The following is a 15,841-nucleotide window of genomic DNA, read 5'->3' on the forward strand; positions in this document are numbered from 1 at the left end:
CTGGTTCCTTTACTATTGCTATTAACAGGAAGGATGCACGATGGGGAGCCTATGGAGAACTTTCACCCAACGTTGGAATTTATGGCACTAATATGCTGACCATTCCTATTCCTTCCAAAAAACCGCCTCACCAAACACCTTTCCACAAATGCCTCTCCTTGACCCAGTTGGTGCCTTGCTTTGTCCTATTTCTTTCCTTTATTCCCTCTTTTTACCTCCAAACTCGGAGCCTTAAAATCACCTATGGCCCCAGCAATTACACTGCTGGGTATATACCCACTACAGTTGAAAACATATCCCCATAAAGAGGAATTGAGTTCTGATACACGATACAGCGTGGGTGAAACTTGAAAACATCATGCTAAGTGAAAATAGTCTGGGCCACATATTGTATAGTCCCATCTATATAAAATGTCCAGAAGAGGTCAATCATTAGAGAGAGCAAATAGATTAGTGGTCACCAGGGGATGAGAAAGTAGATTAGTGGGGGTGTACCATAACAAACATACTAAAAACCACTGAACTCTACACTTTATACCCTTTACAAGCATGAACTTTATGTTATATGAATTATATATCTCAATTCAAAATAATTCAAGTCACTTATGACTAGCATCACCTGACTTTTCAAAACTTTTCAGTTTCTTCACCTGTGAAATGTGGACCTCGGAATAAAGATTATTCTAAATAAACAGTTCCAGCTAGTCTTTCTGGGGAATCCTTAAGGAAGGCTTATGATCAGGAATGGACAGGTCAGCCGTTCCTGGTCAGCCCTCCTCCACTCTGAGCCCATCTGGAATCATGGATCCAGGAGTGTTGTAGATACAGTATTAGATGTTTTGTGGATAGGGAAATATTGCTTTGTGGATAAGGAAATCAACAAAGCCTTGTTGAGGACAGACTTTCTCAAGGTCACAGAATGAGTCAGTGGCATTGCTGGGTCTACAGTCCTGTTTTCTTCTTTCTAGTAGTACATGTTCTTTTTCAGACTAGATGACACAGAAAAATCTTTCCTAATCCTACAGGTAGCCCCTCCTCCTAGTGAAAGAAGCTTCAGATTTCCTTCTCCTGATATTCTGAAATCAGGCCCATTTAGCAAGCATGCTAGGAGGTCACCTGCTGCAAATATCTGCTTATCTGTTCCTACCCAATAATTAGAACTGAAGTCTTTCAGAAGGCTTGGTTTCTTCATTTGGGCATATTGAAAAATGAGGTAAAAATAGATTTCTTGTGGAACAGTGGCTTATATTCCCACCAGAACTAAGCCTGGTGGGTATATTATGGGAAAGCACATGAGCTGAGCTTTTGTGATTTTGAAAATAGATGAAGTTTTACTCCTATCCTCAAAGAGCTTGACTTTGAGGACAGTGCAGATGTGCAGAAGTAATACAGCCTAGAATAAAGAAACTCCCATCAGGATGGAAGGAAACCAATAGTTTGGGGATTGCAAATAGGAAAAGAGTCTAGCTGGGACATCAAAGTATCCATGGAGGGAATGGCATTGGGACTGGGTAGAAGGGACAGGCAGAGGGCACATAAAGAATAGAGATGCAAAACCCAGAAAAAAAAAAAAAAAGACAAACACTAGGGTTGAGCTTAGAGTCCTTGTAGAGAAATTGTGAAAAGCAAAGCAGAACAGTATTGGGGCCACCTTCTGGAGATCTGTTAATGCCAGGATTAAGAAAAGTTGCTGACTTACTGAGGGGAGGAGGTGGGGTAAGAAAGGTCTGATATACCCTGGTATAGCCTTGGAGAGCAAAATTAGCATTATTTATCCAAACCCTTACAGAGCTATAAGCTCTTTGGGCCTGGGATCTCACTGCTAGGTATTTTTACTTAAAAATATAAGGATGTTCATTACAGCATTATTTACAATACTAGAAAATTATACAAACAACCTAAATATCTAACTGTAGAGCCATGGCTCTCAACAGAGATGATTTTGATCCCAGGGGACATTTAGAAATGTCTGGATTCATTTTTGGTTGTTACAACTTGAAGGAGAATTCTACTGGTGCCTAGTAGGTGGAGCCCAGGGGTGCCGCTAAATAAACATCCTACAATATATAAGACAGCCCCCACAACAAAGAATTACTGGCCCATATGTTGATAGTGCCAAGGTTGACAATATGTATGTATTTATATATACATAGACTTATAGATTTATATATAAATCTTTAAAATATATGTGAAATCTTATAAATAATATATATCTTGATATTTTCCTAGAGTGTATATGTGTGTGTGTGTGTGTGTGTATATATTCCACATATTTAAGAATATCCAAAAAATATTGGCAATGATAGTATCTGGGATTACATTTGATTTCAATTTTTTTCCTTTGTGTCTTCTTGTATTTTCTAAGTTGTACTCAAGAATATATAAGAGTTTTGATTTTGTATTAGGGTTCTCTAGAGAATTGACTCATATGGTTATGGTCCCACAGTCTGCTGTTTGCAAACTGGAGAACCAGGAAAGCCATTGGTATAATTCAGTCTGAGTCCAAAGGCTGAGAACCAGGGGACCAACAGTGTAAGTCCTGGTCTGAATCTGAGGACCAAGGATGCCCACATCGAAGGGCAGAGGGAGGTGGATGTCCTAGTTCAGACAGAGGGCACATTCATCCTTCATCCACCTTTTTGTTCTCTTCAGACCCTCTGCGGATTCGATGATGCCAGCTGCACTGGTCTACCAATTCAAATGTCAATCTCTTCTAAAAACACCCTCATAGACACACCCAGAAGTAATGTTTTACCAGCTCTCTGGGTATCCTTTAGCCCCATCAAGTTGGCATATGAAATTAACCATCACAGACTTACAATTAAAACACTTTTTTACTGAGCATCAAGAATGTGGGGCAGCATCGCAAGGCCTAGGGAATCAGCCCTGGCAGGTCCCGCCCTCACGGAAGTCACAGTAGAGATGTGAAGACAAACAAAAGACAAAGAAACAAAAAACAAACAAGATAATTTCTAACAGTAATAAATGCAATCGAAGAAATAAATAGGATGATGTGACGGGCAGGACCTGGGGAGGGCACATACTTGGGATAAGACAACGAGGCATGATTAGCGTGAGCTGACACCTTGAGGTCAAGAAGGAGGTGGTGCGCAGAGAGCTGGGAAAGAGCATTCCAGATAGAGGACTCACGTCATTTATGGTGAGGACGTTTGGAGAAATTCCGGTCGCTGCATGGCCCGCCAGACCAAGGGGCCACCTGTGTATACAGTGCGGAATGGACGCAATACCCTGAGAATTTATCACACGCTACAATAAAGGAAGTAATCTGCTTTCCATTAAAGTTCATTTGCAAAGTTCAAAGTGCCAGCAACAGTCTATTAGCCTGCATTCCACAGTGTTTACAATACAGAGACACCAGGTTCTCGCAGCCACATTCATGGAAATGAAAGCACAGTTTCATCTCAGAAGGAGAATGTTCTCTTTCTCCCCAGGTGTCCTGGATGGAAGGTACTTCAGTGAAGAGTCAGGTGTTTCAAGATTCAAAAAGAGCTGATAGCATCTAGACTGTTGTGTACATTTCTGACTGCCAGTCCAAAAAGGTACGGGTTGTAGCCAGAAAAACCACATTAAAGTGCCAAGAGAGGGGCACCTGGGTGGCTCAATTGGCTGAGCGTTGGTCCTCAGCTCAGGTCATGATCTCACAGTTCGTGGGTTTGAGCCCCTCATCGGGCTCTGCGCTGACAGCTCAGCCTGGAGCCTGCTTCGGATTCTGTGTCTCCCTCTCTCTCTGTCCCTCCCCCACTCTCTCTCTCTGTCTCTCTTTCTCTCTCTCAAAACTAAGTAAGCATTAAAAAAATTAAAAATAAATAAAAAAATAAAATTAAAGAATCGTTGAAATCTAAGCCTGGGAAAGGTGCAGCTTCTTAAATCGGGAGACCCGTAAGTGCCAGACTCATGATGTACACAGGGAAGTAGGCTGAATGGTGAGCATGTGCAGTGAGGCCATCCTGGGGAGGACCTGGGAAAGAGGGCACAGAAGGGTGGCGTGAGGGGTCGGGGGATGGGAGCTGGGTGGGCAGTCCCTCTCGGCTCTAGCCATCCCTGCCAGGGAGAAAGGTGGGCACAGAGCTGCTGACTCTTCTGATTCTCCAAGAGAAGCTGAATAAATCTCTTAAACAGCAAATGCAGACTTCTGTGTCGAACGTTGCAGAAAAACACCCTACAGGGCAGAGAAAACACACCTACAGGAGCAGGTGTGCTGCCTGTGTGTAGGTGAAAACACACCTAGAGCAGGTGTCCCTGTGCTGTCTGTTGGCAGCCTCCGCTTTGGGGTTGTTTTTAGTTTTGCCCGCCTCCTGCTCTGTTTAGAAATCCCTTCTCCGCTCTTAGGCCAAGGTGAAAAGGAAACTCTCACCTTCTCCCATCTGGGGCCTGGCAGCATCTGGAACACTGATCCTCATAATCCTTGTTCTCGGGAAATATTAATGATTTAATCTCCCGAGCTCCCTCCCTCCCTCACCTCTGCAGCCATACCAGCTGAAATCCACGGGCCAGACCCACAGAAGCCCAGGTCGGAACAAAACGCATCCTGACTCAGTTTCGCCACGGACCGTCAAACCACCCTGGGAAGGCCAGCTTCAGCCCTTCCACGCAAGCGGCCAGAGGGATTCCAGCCATGGGTGAGGTGACAGCAGAGGAGGTGGAGAAGTTCCTGGACTCGAATGTCAGCTTTGCCAAGCAGTACTACAACCTCCGCTACCGGGCCAAGGTCATCTCGGACATGCTGGGGGCCAAGGAGGCCGCGGTGGACTTCAGCAACTACCACTCGCTGAACAGCGTGGAGGAGAGTGAAATCATCTTTGACCTCCTGCGGGACTTCCAGGAGAATCTGCAGACCGAGAAATGCATCTTCAACGTCATGAAGAAGCTGTGCTTCCTTCTGCAGGCAGACCGCATGAGCCTGTTCATGTACAGGGTCCGAAACGGCATCGGGGAGCTGGCCACGCGGCTCTTCAATGTTCACAAGGATGCTGTCCTTGACGAATGCCTCGTGGTGCCCGACTCGGAGATCGTGTTCCCCCTGGATATGGGTGTGGTTGGTCACGTCGCACACTCTAAAAAGCTCGCCAACGTCCTCAACACAGAAGAGGTACCCTCTTCCCCACAAGAAGGAGGGCGGGGAGGCATTATTCCATGGAGTCCCGGTGGGTACAAGCGGGGCGGGGAGCTGCTGGCCATCCAGACTGGGCTGGTAATGGTTTGGCACTTCTCTTTATTTATCGGCTTATAACATTTTATTTTGGGGGGGGGAATCCAAACCTAACAGAAGAGTCTAAATACAGCACAGACAACTATCTACCTTTCATCCAAATGCATCAATTGGCCACGGCCTTGCCTCATTTGCTTTATCTTCATTTTTCTCGGACCCCTATGGGAGTCGACAGCGTGTACTGTATTTCCAGACATTTCCAGAACAGGGACGTTTCTGTGTATTTCCAGAACAGGGACGTGTGTATTTCTAGAACAGGGACGTTTCTCACATATGCACACCACGGTAATGAGATCCAGGAAATGTAAGCTTGATGCAATATCATCGTCTAATCAACAGTCCGTATTCAATTTTTGCCAATTGCCTCAATTACACCCAAATAGCACTAGCTCCGGTTTCCGTGACACGGATGTTTTTGAAACGTACAGGCCAAATACTTTGCAGAGATGTCCCTCCACTTGGGCCCGTCTGTGTCTTCCTGATTAGAATCAGGGCGTGTGTTCCCATCAGGAGTAACATAGAGGGGATGTCGTGGTTATCTTTGCGCATTCCATCAGGGGACATGTGGTGGCAGCCTGCCTCGTTACTGGAAATGTTAACGGTACCGCTTGGTTAAGCCCTTGGCTCTCGCTCCTTCTTTTAAAAAAAAATTTTTTTTTAAGTTTATGCATTTATTTTGAGAGAGACAGAGACAGCATGAGTGGGGGAGGGACAGAGAGAGAGAGAGAGGGAGAGAGAGAATCCCAAGCAGACTCTGCGCTGTCAGGGCAGAGCCTGACCTGCGGCTCAAACTCATGAAACCGAGAGACCGTGACCTGAGCCAAAACCAAGAGTCGAATGCTTAACCCCCCGGAGCTGCCCAGGTGCCCCTTGGCCCTCATTTGTGAGTCCAGCCTTCTGTGAGATTCTACTGGCAGCTCTGATGTAGACCTCTTTGATCACCGGGGACAAAGCACTTCATGCAGATCTCCCCATGGCCCTCTGCCCCAGGGCCAACTCCTACTTATCCTTTAGATCTCAGCCTAAAGGTCACTTCTTCATGGAGGCCCTCCTGTATCTCTTTGTTACAGGCTCCTTCCCCAAACCATTTTTCATAATAAGCCCGGGGGCCAGGGACCATGCCTGCCTTAATCTCCACTTTATCCCAGCAAATGTCTGGCACAAAGCAGATGCTCAGCAAATACTTGGCATAAAAGATTCACCATCAAGTAATTATGCTTAATTCCTTTAACACCTGCCTTGCCCAAAACAATGTTTGCCCCGTGAGAGCAGGGCCCAAGTGGGTCTCATGTATTGCAGCACTGACCTGACCAGGAGCCTGTGTTCAATCATTTCTAAGATGCAGCCTGGACATTATGTGATTTTGCTCACCTGACTTCTGGTCTTAGTTCAGATTAAGCGTCATAAGGTTAAAAGGGGACAGAGGGGGTCTCAGAGATGATGTCATCCGACTGTCTCATTTAACGGATGAGGAGCCTAGAGCCATGAGAGCTTGAGAAGGGGCTTGTCCAAAGTCACCAAGGAGTTAGGGCAGAGCCAGGCCCTCCCATCCACAAATGCAGGAATTCAAAAGGGTCATCTTGTTTTTAATGTTTATGTATTTATTTTGAGAGAAAGAGATAGAGCAAGCGGGGGGGGGGCAGAGAGAGAAGGAAAGAGTAAGAATCTCAAGCAGGCTCCACACTGTCAGCGCAGAGCCCAATGGAGGGCTTGACTTCACGAACTGTGAGATCATGACCTGAGCCCAAATCAAAAGTCAGATGTTCAACCAACTGAGCCACCCAGGCGCCCCAGGTCATCTTTTTTGACGTGGGTTCATTGACAAGATAAGAAGCACAGACTTTGGCCTCTGGGGCGATAGTTTTCTTGGAAATACACTGGGCTGGATCTCCCATGGGGTTCGTCTTTCCCTTGTTTCCCCTTGGATGTCCAAGGGTGGGGGTCGTGTTTCTGCCTCCAGGGGACTTTCAGCTGGACTGGGGACTGTTCGCCCTTCAACTCTCTCTAGACTTTCATTGTAGCCAACATGGATTGCCACGGTCTTCAGATGTAACTGATTATCCCTGTTTCACAGATGGTGGAACCAAAACCCAGAAAGGATGGGGCACCTGGGTGGCTGAGTCACTTAAGCATCTGACTCTTGCTCTCAGCTCAGGTCTTGATCTCAGGGTCGTGAGTTGGGCTCTGGGTTGGGTGTGAAGCCTACTTAAAAATCAAAATCAAAACAAAACAAAACACAACAATAACAACAATAACAAAAACACCCCAGAATGGTTAGTAAGTTGCTCAGAGCCACTCCGGTAGAAAGTGGCAGAGCGGGTATTTGAATTCAGGCACTCTGGCCTTGTGCCCACACTCTTCACTGCTCAGCTATTCTCTTCTTCCTCCTTATCTATAAAGTGAGGGCACTGGACTAGATGCTATTCACCACTGGTCATTTCAAATCGTATAGCAGAGAATAAAGAGGTTAAACTTTGAAGTCAGATCTGAATGTGAGTCATGACTCTGTGACTTTTTAAGAATCGTGCTTCGGCGTATTTTTGAGCCTATCTGGGCTCACTTCCTAATTCATAAAATGGGACAGGAATACCGACTGCACAGTGTTGGCATAGGATTAAAGGAGAGAATTATTTCTCATCTAGCAAGCTTCTTGGCACATTGTTATGGCTCCTACTGGCCGATCCTGCTCCTTATTGTTATTGTTATTGTTTTGTTGTTGTTAAGGCTCTATTCTAAGGGAGGGATGCTGTACCAGGTCTGTGTGGGAGTTGGACAAGAAGGTCCTTCCGGAGCTTTCAGTTTAGAGTCTGTTGGTGGGAAAAACAGAAGAGAGGCGCTAAGAGGTTCTGTAGATCCTGGTGTTAAGTGACTGAGGATTTAGGCAGATGCTCTGATGCTAATGTATCCTTGTTGAAGAGTTGGCTGAGCCTCTGTGCTAAGGGATGGCCTGCTATTCCACCCCCCCCCCTTCAAGCCCAAAGTTCACTATGGAGTAATGCCTGCATTCCTCTGGGGCAAGCCTGGGGCAGTCTCCCTGGCTGGTGACTCAGCACCCTCAAAAAAACTTGGGAAATGGCTACTATCAGTGGAGTTTTGAAATGTGAAACCATGAATGGAGAAGTTTCCCAGGGTTGTAATAAAATTCCCACGTCCTAGCAAATTCCTGCTCATACCCTGGGATATCCTCAGGAAGACTTGCCGTTAGGATTGCCAGATAAAATATAGGATTCCCAGTAACATTTGAATTTAAAATTTTTTTTTTATTTTTTAAGTTGATTTTTTTATTTTGAATGAAAGAGAGAGAGATCATGTGAGCGTGCATGAGTGGGGGATGGGCAGAGAGAGAGGGAGAGAAAGAATCCCAAGCAAACTCTTGGCTGTCAGCGCAGAGCCCGACTTGGGGCTCGAACTCACAAACCATGAGATCGTGACCTGAGCCAGAATCAAGAGTGGGATGCTGGGGCGCCTGGGTGGCGCAGTCGGTTGAGCGTCCGACTTCAGCCAGGTCACGATCTCGCGGTCCGGGAGTTCGAGCCCCGCGTCGGGCTCTGGGCTGATGGCTCAGAGCCTGGAGCCTGTTTCCGATTCTGTGTCTCCCTCTCTCTCTGCTCCTCCCCCGTTCATGCTCTGTCTCTCTCTGTCCCAAAAATAAATAAACGTTGAAAAAAACAATTTATAAAAAAAAAAAAAAAGAATGGGATGCTTAGCCAACTGAGCCACCCAGGCGCCCGAAAATTTGAATTTTAGATAAACAAAGAATAATATCTTAGTGTAAGTATGTACCATGCAATATTTAGGACATACTTATACTTTAAAAAGTATTTACTTGAAATTCAAATTTAACTAGGCATCTTGTATTTATTTGCTAAATCTGGCAACCTTACTAGCCCTTCAATATTTGTGTGTGTTTTATTCTTTACCCTTTCTCCTTAGGAAAGCCCACAAGGCCTGACTATTCCTGTCTGGATTATAAACCACTGGCCCCAGCACCTAGTCAGTGCCTGGGACAGAGTGGGTACTCATTACAGATTATTGCATGAATTAATAAATGATGACCCTTCCCAGTTGGCTATGATATTATGATTTATAAAAAGAGATACTTACTTAGTCTTTGTCCTGGTTCCTGACACAGAACTCTTAAGACTCTTATAATTCCTGAGTGATAGGAGCATCTGACACAGAGCTTCTAAATTCCTTGGAATTTCCTGACTGGTAGATGGTCTTTAGTTCTAATGAGATGACTCTTGGTGGGCTCCTGGATGGAGGCCAATCACCAGAAAGATCAAGCTATGATTAGCAACTTGGAACTTTCAGCTCCACCTCCCCATTCTCTGATGAAGGGAGAAGGTCTGGAAATGGAGCTAATAATCAGTCATGCAGATGTGACAAAGCCTCCATAAAAATCCCCCAAAGTACAGGGCTCAGAGAGTTTCTGAGTTGGTGAACACACGCATGTGCTGGGAGGGTGGTGCACCTCAACTCTAGGGGACAGAAGCGCCTGCTGTCGGGAAGGGTGCTTCATCTGACAGTATGTCTGTATCTTTTATTATATCCTTTATTATATCATAAACCTGTACATGTAAGTATTTCCCTGAGTTCTGTGAGCCGTTCTTGCAAATTCCCAAACCTGAGGAGGGTGTCTTGGGACCCTGCTTTATAGCCAGTCAGAAGTATAAGTGACAAACTGGGACTCGTAATTGGCATCTGAAGCAGGGACAGTCCTGTGGGACTAAAGCCCTGTGGGGTCTGACACTGACTCCAGGAAGATTGAATTGAATTGTTGGACAGTCAGCTGGTGTCAGAGAACTGGTCAGATACACCTACATATCTGGTGTAAGAGTAGTGTAAGCATGGTGCTAGTGTGAGAGGAAAGGAGAGTTTTTCCAAGACATGACAACTCCTATTTCTAAAGAGTGCACCTGAGAGCACTGCCATTTCCAGAGACTCTCACAGCTGCCGTCCCTCCCTGCGTGTGAGACCCAGAACCCAGCATGCCACACCGGAAGGAAGCCTCGAGGAGGACCTGGTCCAACACTCCGATTTTACCAAAGGGCAAACTGAGGCTCAGAGTATCTTCAACTACTGATAATGTACTGATTGGCCCCTGAAGCCTCAGAGAACAAGTCCCTCCCTTCCATTCACCCATCCTGTGGGGACATCCTTCTCATTATGGTTTGAATTGTGGGTTCATGTTTTACATATGCTCCCACTATACTGTGAGGACCTAATGAGGACAATCTCATCTTTCTTATTGGTCTTGGCATATCCAACACCTCTCCCAGAGCCTGTTCTCAGTAAATATGAGTAAATGAATGAATGCGCGAATCAGTCGATCAGTGTATCAATATATAGGTCAATGAATGAATGGAGTGGCTGTGCCACTTACCAGCAAGGGAGTTTTCTGCAAAGCAGGGAAGGCTTGGGGGCACCTGGGTGGCTCAGTTGGTTAAGTGTCCAGCTCTTGATTTCAGCTCAGGTCATGGTCTCACAGTCATGAGATTGAGTCCTGTGGCATTGAGCTCTGCGCTGGGCATGAAGCCTGCTTAAGATTCTCTCTCACACACACGCACGTGCGCGCGCTCAAAAACCAAAACAAAAACAAGGAAGGTGACAGATCTATGTGACAAGGCTGATGTGAGAGTTAATGAGATAAAAGATGTTAAGTTGTCTGGCTCCTGGCTGAGGACGTCATTATTGCTCAATAAACAGTAGATCTCACCATGGAATTGGCACTGTGAATGTTTGAAAAGAGGAATTGGGGTTTCCAAGAATGAGGGGTGTGCTCCCTGCTTGGAATGCATTTCATCCACCTGGTTCCTCTGAAGCTTCAGCTCTCAGCTTCACCTCCCTTGTTCACAGGGAGAAGCCTCCCTCGTTCACTGCTATAACCCGAGAGTCTAGAACAGGGCCTGGCATAAAGCACTCCATGAATGCTAACTGAATGAGTGAATGACTTTGGGCTTTCCCTAAGCTGGGCATCTGATTCCCGGGCTTTAGAGTAAACAGTTTGAGGGACGTCTAGGTGGCTCAGTGGGTCAAGCGCCTGACTTCGGCTCAGGTCATGATCTCACCACTCGTGAGTTCGAGCCCTGCATCAGGCTCTGTGCTGACAGCTCAGAGACTGGAGCCTGCTTTGGATTCCGTGCCTCCCTGTTTCTCTACCCCTCCCCCACTCATGCTCTGTCTCTCTGTCTCTGTCTCTGTCTCTCTCTCTGTCAAAAATAAATAAACATTACACACATACAGACACACACACACACACACAAAAGAACAGCTTGAGCTAAAAGTCTTCTAAGGCCCTCTCTGCTTCTGATAATCTGAGGTTCTGTGACACAGTTGTGTAGAACACTTCACATGCTGAATATATAAGGATGGCAATGATTGTGCGAACACCATCGGTTGGCAGCTGTATAATTCGGGAGAGAGTTCAGGGTCTCTCAATGGGAAAGAAAGTTCTGGTAGATTTAGTAAACATCTGCATCAGATGCAGGTAAGACTCACATATCGTTTTCCCTGATAGAAGTGAATATTGCAAGGCTGAACTGACTTCCTGAAATGAATTTGAGCATGCCCCACCAAGACCTGTGTTTAGGGATTTATCGGTGTCCTTAGAGAATGACATGGAAAACCCTTCATGGCTAATGCCTCTTTAGAGATTTTGCTTAATCCTCTGATGCTAATTCAAGTAGAGCCCTACAGCCTTCTCTTAATTCCTGTACCCTTTACCTGGTTAGAGACACCTTCATCAACAACAATGCCGTTGCCTGTTTGTCTAATCCCACTCCAACCGGGAGAAATCCACAGATGCACAGCATCACACTCTGAATTTCTCAGTCGTGGGAAAGTTTCTGCACACTTAATTCTAGAAAAGGGGTGGGAATCCGTTCTATGAAATATACTTCCTTCCTCAGAACAGCGTGAACTGCATATCTGGGCTGGCTTGTGTCCCAAGCAACGCCTATGGTTGGAAAAACTCACAGTGCTACCAAGAAACAGAAAGGTGGATTCTCTTGGATATAAGAAGACAGTTCAGGCTCTGTCTCCTCTTTCTGACCACATAGACCACACTGACCTGTGCTGGCCTCCCAGGCTGCTTTAGGGGTGGGGGTCTGGGGGTGTGTACTCCTTTGCACTCCCATAGCTTTGAGCCAAACCCTGTGTCATGTATTACTGGTATTGATTTGTCTGCGAGCCGGCCTGAGCCTTGGTCTCACTTGTGTCCCCAGTGCTCAGCATAAGGCCTGACACACAATGGGGCTTCCATTAAGACCTATGGAATGTGGATATCCATTGGACTCACTGTGTGGTGCTAGAACTGAATTGCTCAAAAAGCTAGAAGTACCAAATTCTTTTTGTTCAATGACCATGACCCAGATCTAACCTTACCAAGGCTTCTCCCAAAGACAGCAAAGCTGAGGGCAGGTTCCTTCTTGAGTCTCAGTTTCCCTTTGTGTAGAATGGGCCACTAGCAGTCCTCACCTCACAGGATTAAAGTGAGTTGAGGCAGATAAAGCACGTGATACCCATTAGCAATTGTGGTTGTTAGACTCACTAAAGTCTTTTCCTCACTCAAGTTTCTATTTTGGGCTTACTCGCCATCACCTCAAGAGAGCCTTCTCTGACCCTCCCTCCCCAGGTGAAGTCAGTCCCCTCATCCTCGGGCCCCTGCAGGGCTTTGCTCACATCTCCCCCACAGCCCTCGGTAAGTTGTATCTCAGACTTTCTCCTACTCGATTTTGGAGGCCTCCAGGGCAGAAATCACCCCTGATTGCTTTGCCCTTGCTGAAGGGGCATAGATGGAAATGTCTTCATTTTCTTGTCAACAAAATCATAGAGGCCCCCCCCCTCCTCCCACTCCCTACCACGGGCATATGGGGCTCTGGCCTGTTTTACTGTCTTTGTTCTTCCTCTGCCCACCCTTGCCTGTGTCTGCCTTCCTTCAGGATGAGCATTTCTGTGACTTCGTGGACATCCTCACAGAATACCAGACCAAGAACATCTTGGCTTCCCCCATAATGAATGGGAAGGACGTGGTGGCCGTACTCATGGCTGTGAATAAACTGAATGAGCCCCACTTCACCAAGAGAGATGAAGAGGTAAAAACGCTTTAGAAATTGCTGGGGTGGCCATGTGAGCGCATTCTTACAGCTTGTGAAGTCCCCTGAACCTTGCTATTTGGCCCAGCCTTGGTTTTCTTATCTGTAAGACAAGGGGATTAGGCTGATGCCCTCTGAGGGAGACAGGACAGGGGTAATGGTTAGGATGTTGGGCCCTGGAGCCTGGGGTACAGGGGTAATTGTCCTGGCTCTGCTAATATTTAGTTGACTCAGTCAAGTTACTTAATTTCTTTACATCTCAGCTTTCTTATCTGTAAAATGGGCCCAATTTTATAGTATCCATCTCTCGGGATACTTGTGATGATCAGATAAATAACTTATATACCTAAAATGACTTATCACAGGGACTGCAAACTCAATAAATAGTAGCAATTTTCCATTAATCCATCAACACTGACATTCTACATTCTACGAGCTTTACACTCTTACAGTGCAACATTTCATGGGTCAGCATTCCATGATCCATCTACTCAAATGGCCTCCGATGCTTTTGAAATATTCAAATACTTGCTGATGGTAGAAGGGGCCAGAGGAGGGCTTTCTTCTTCTCATCTAGTTCGCCTCACGCTGTTTGATTTCCAGATTCTTCTCAAGTACCTCAATTTCGCAAATCTAATCATGAAGGTATACCACCTGAGTTACCTGCACAACTGTGAGACTCGGCGTGGCCAGGTAAGGGGCGTGGCTTAAGGGAATGGCCTGGATGAGTCCTTTTACTGAAGCATTGATGTGGTCAGACTGGAAAGGCAGTGGTGATAAAATTGCCTGGGAACCATCATAGTCTCTGCCCAGCATCCCTCGTGTTGATGAGGTGGCCGATGTTTGTAAAGCTGTATATGCACAGTTTTCAAGTCAGGCAACTTAGATTTGAATCCTTGTTAAACAATTTACTAGCTCTAAGACCCTGAGTAAATTACTTACCCTGTCTGAGCTTTAGTCCCCCCCTTTGAAAAATGGGGGCAATATTGATTGGTTCCACCCTCAAAAGATCGTTGTCAATAGTAAATGAGAAAATGCATGTGGAACATTTGTGTTCAATCCATGTTTGTTATCATTCTTATTAACAATCTCCGAGATAAAAGAAATGGAAAGAGTTGGACCCATTATAAGCTGGTCAATTACTTCATCTCTCGGAACCTCAGTTTCTCCATCTGTAAAAGGAGGATAATTGTCCTGTCTCTGTCTCTGGGTTATTGTGAGCTGCTGCTTTGTGACTCAAAAAGTTTGACAGTGTTTTCCTGTTTTGTTAAGATACTGCTGTGGTCTGGGAGCAAAGTCTTTGAAGAGCTCACGGATATCGAGCGGCAGTTCCACAAAGCCCTGTACACAGTCCGAGCCTTCCTCAACTGCGACAGATATTCTGTGGGGCTCTTGGACATGACCAAGCAGAAGGTGAGGAGGCTTCAGAACAGACATTTCCAAGAACAGGATCAATATACAGTGGGGCCCAGACTTGTGTTTCACATTCAGTTCACAGGGGAGAGGCAGGGAAGACGTGGATGGTTGTGAACAGGTTTTCACAGGTCTTTTGTGTTTTTTTTATTTTTTTGATGTTTATTTATATGAGAGAGAGAGAGAGAGAGAGAGAGAGAGAGAATGTGCAAGTGGGGGAGGGCAGAGAGAGACCAAGACAGAATCTGAAGCAGGATACAGGCTCTGAGCTGTCAGCACAGAGACCAACGTGGGGCTCGAACCCATGAGCCACGAGATCGTGACCTGAGCTCAAGTCGGAAGCTTAACCGACTGAGCCACCCAGGTGCCCCTCACAGGTCTTTTACAGTGAAGAGTGGAGTACCAACCTTTAAAGTGGAAAAGTCAATCTAGGGCACAGGTGAGTGAAAACAACCTGGTCTTCCCTGGTCAGTTGGAAAAGAAAGCATATGTGAGAAGGCTTGATGAGGAGGTAAAGGTGAGTGATAAAGAAGCTCTATGTAGGGTAAAAGCCAGAAAGAAGAAAGTTGCCAACTTCAGGAGTTCTCAATGAATTCACACAAAGGTGGGCATCAACCTTCCCCATGGTTTATCAAGTGGATGGCCCACCTGAGCAGTTGAAGTGAAGGAAGTTACTGGGATCTGGTCCCTGGGAATGCTCTGGGGGCAGATCTGCAGAGACTAAGGATGCAGAGGCTAAGAAAGCAGAACACAATGTGGCTCCTACAATATTTTTCAGCGAGGTTTTTCCCAAACCAACTCCCCCGTTTTTCTTTCTCTACCCGTCACCGCTTCCTGCAGCTAATCACTTTCTGCCTTGGAATAGAGTTCCAGAGTTATCTAGATTTGTGATTTCTTATCCCAAAGAGCCAAGGCCCAGGTTTCCTGTCGGTTTCATTTTGTAGGGCCTTGTGCTGAGTGGTGCACTGATCTCTGCAGACCCTTCAAATGGTTGGTTTGATGATGAAATACATTGCAGAATCTGCGGTTGGATAAGACCTTAAGTCTAGTCCAGGGGCTCCCAGGCTTGAATCAGAATCTTCTGAGGAACTGTTTAATAAAC

General features: G+C 46.0%; 1 protein-coding gene across 1 annotated transcript in view; it reads left to right on the plus strand.

Moving 5' to 3' along the window:
* The first annotated feature begins 4,636 nt into the window (after window positions 1–4,636).
* Window positions 4,637–15,841, plus strand: part of PDE6A (phosphodiesterase 6A) — a 62,700-nt gene continuing 51,495 nt past the window's right edge. Inside the window, exons 1-4 of the mRNA XM_047073694.1 lie at window positions 4,637–5,110; window positions 13,174–13,326; window positions 13,930–14,019; window positions 14,599–14,739. Of these exons, the coding sequence (XP_046929650.1) occupies window positions 4,637–5,110; window positions 13,174–13,326; window positions 13,930–14,019; window positions 14,599–14,739 (858 nt within the window). The remainder of the gene's footprint in view (window positions 5,111–13,173; window positions 13,327–13,929; window positions 14,020–14,598; window positions 14,740–15,841) is intronic.

This window comes from Lynx rufus, unplaced genomic scaffold, assembly GCF_022079265.1.
Source record: "Lynx rufus isolate CCGP_SWC_20201006 ecotype Redwood Valley unplaced genomic scaffold, mLynRuf1.p SCAF_1, whole genome shotgun sequence".
In the NCBI taxonomy this organism is placed as follows: Eukaryota; Metazoa; Chordata; class Mammalia; order Carnivora; family Felidae; genus Lynx; species Lynx rufus.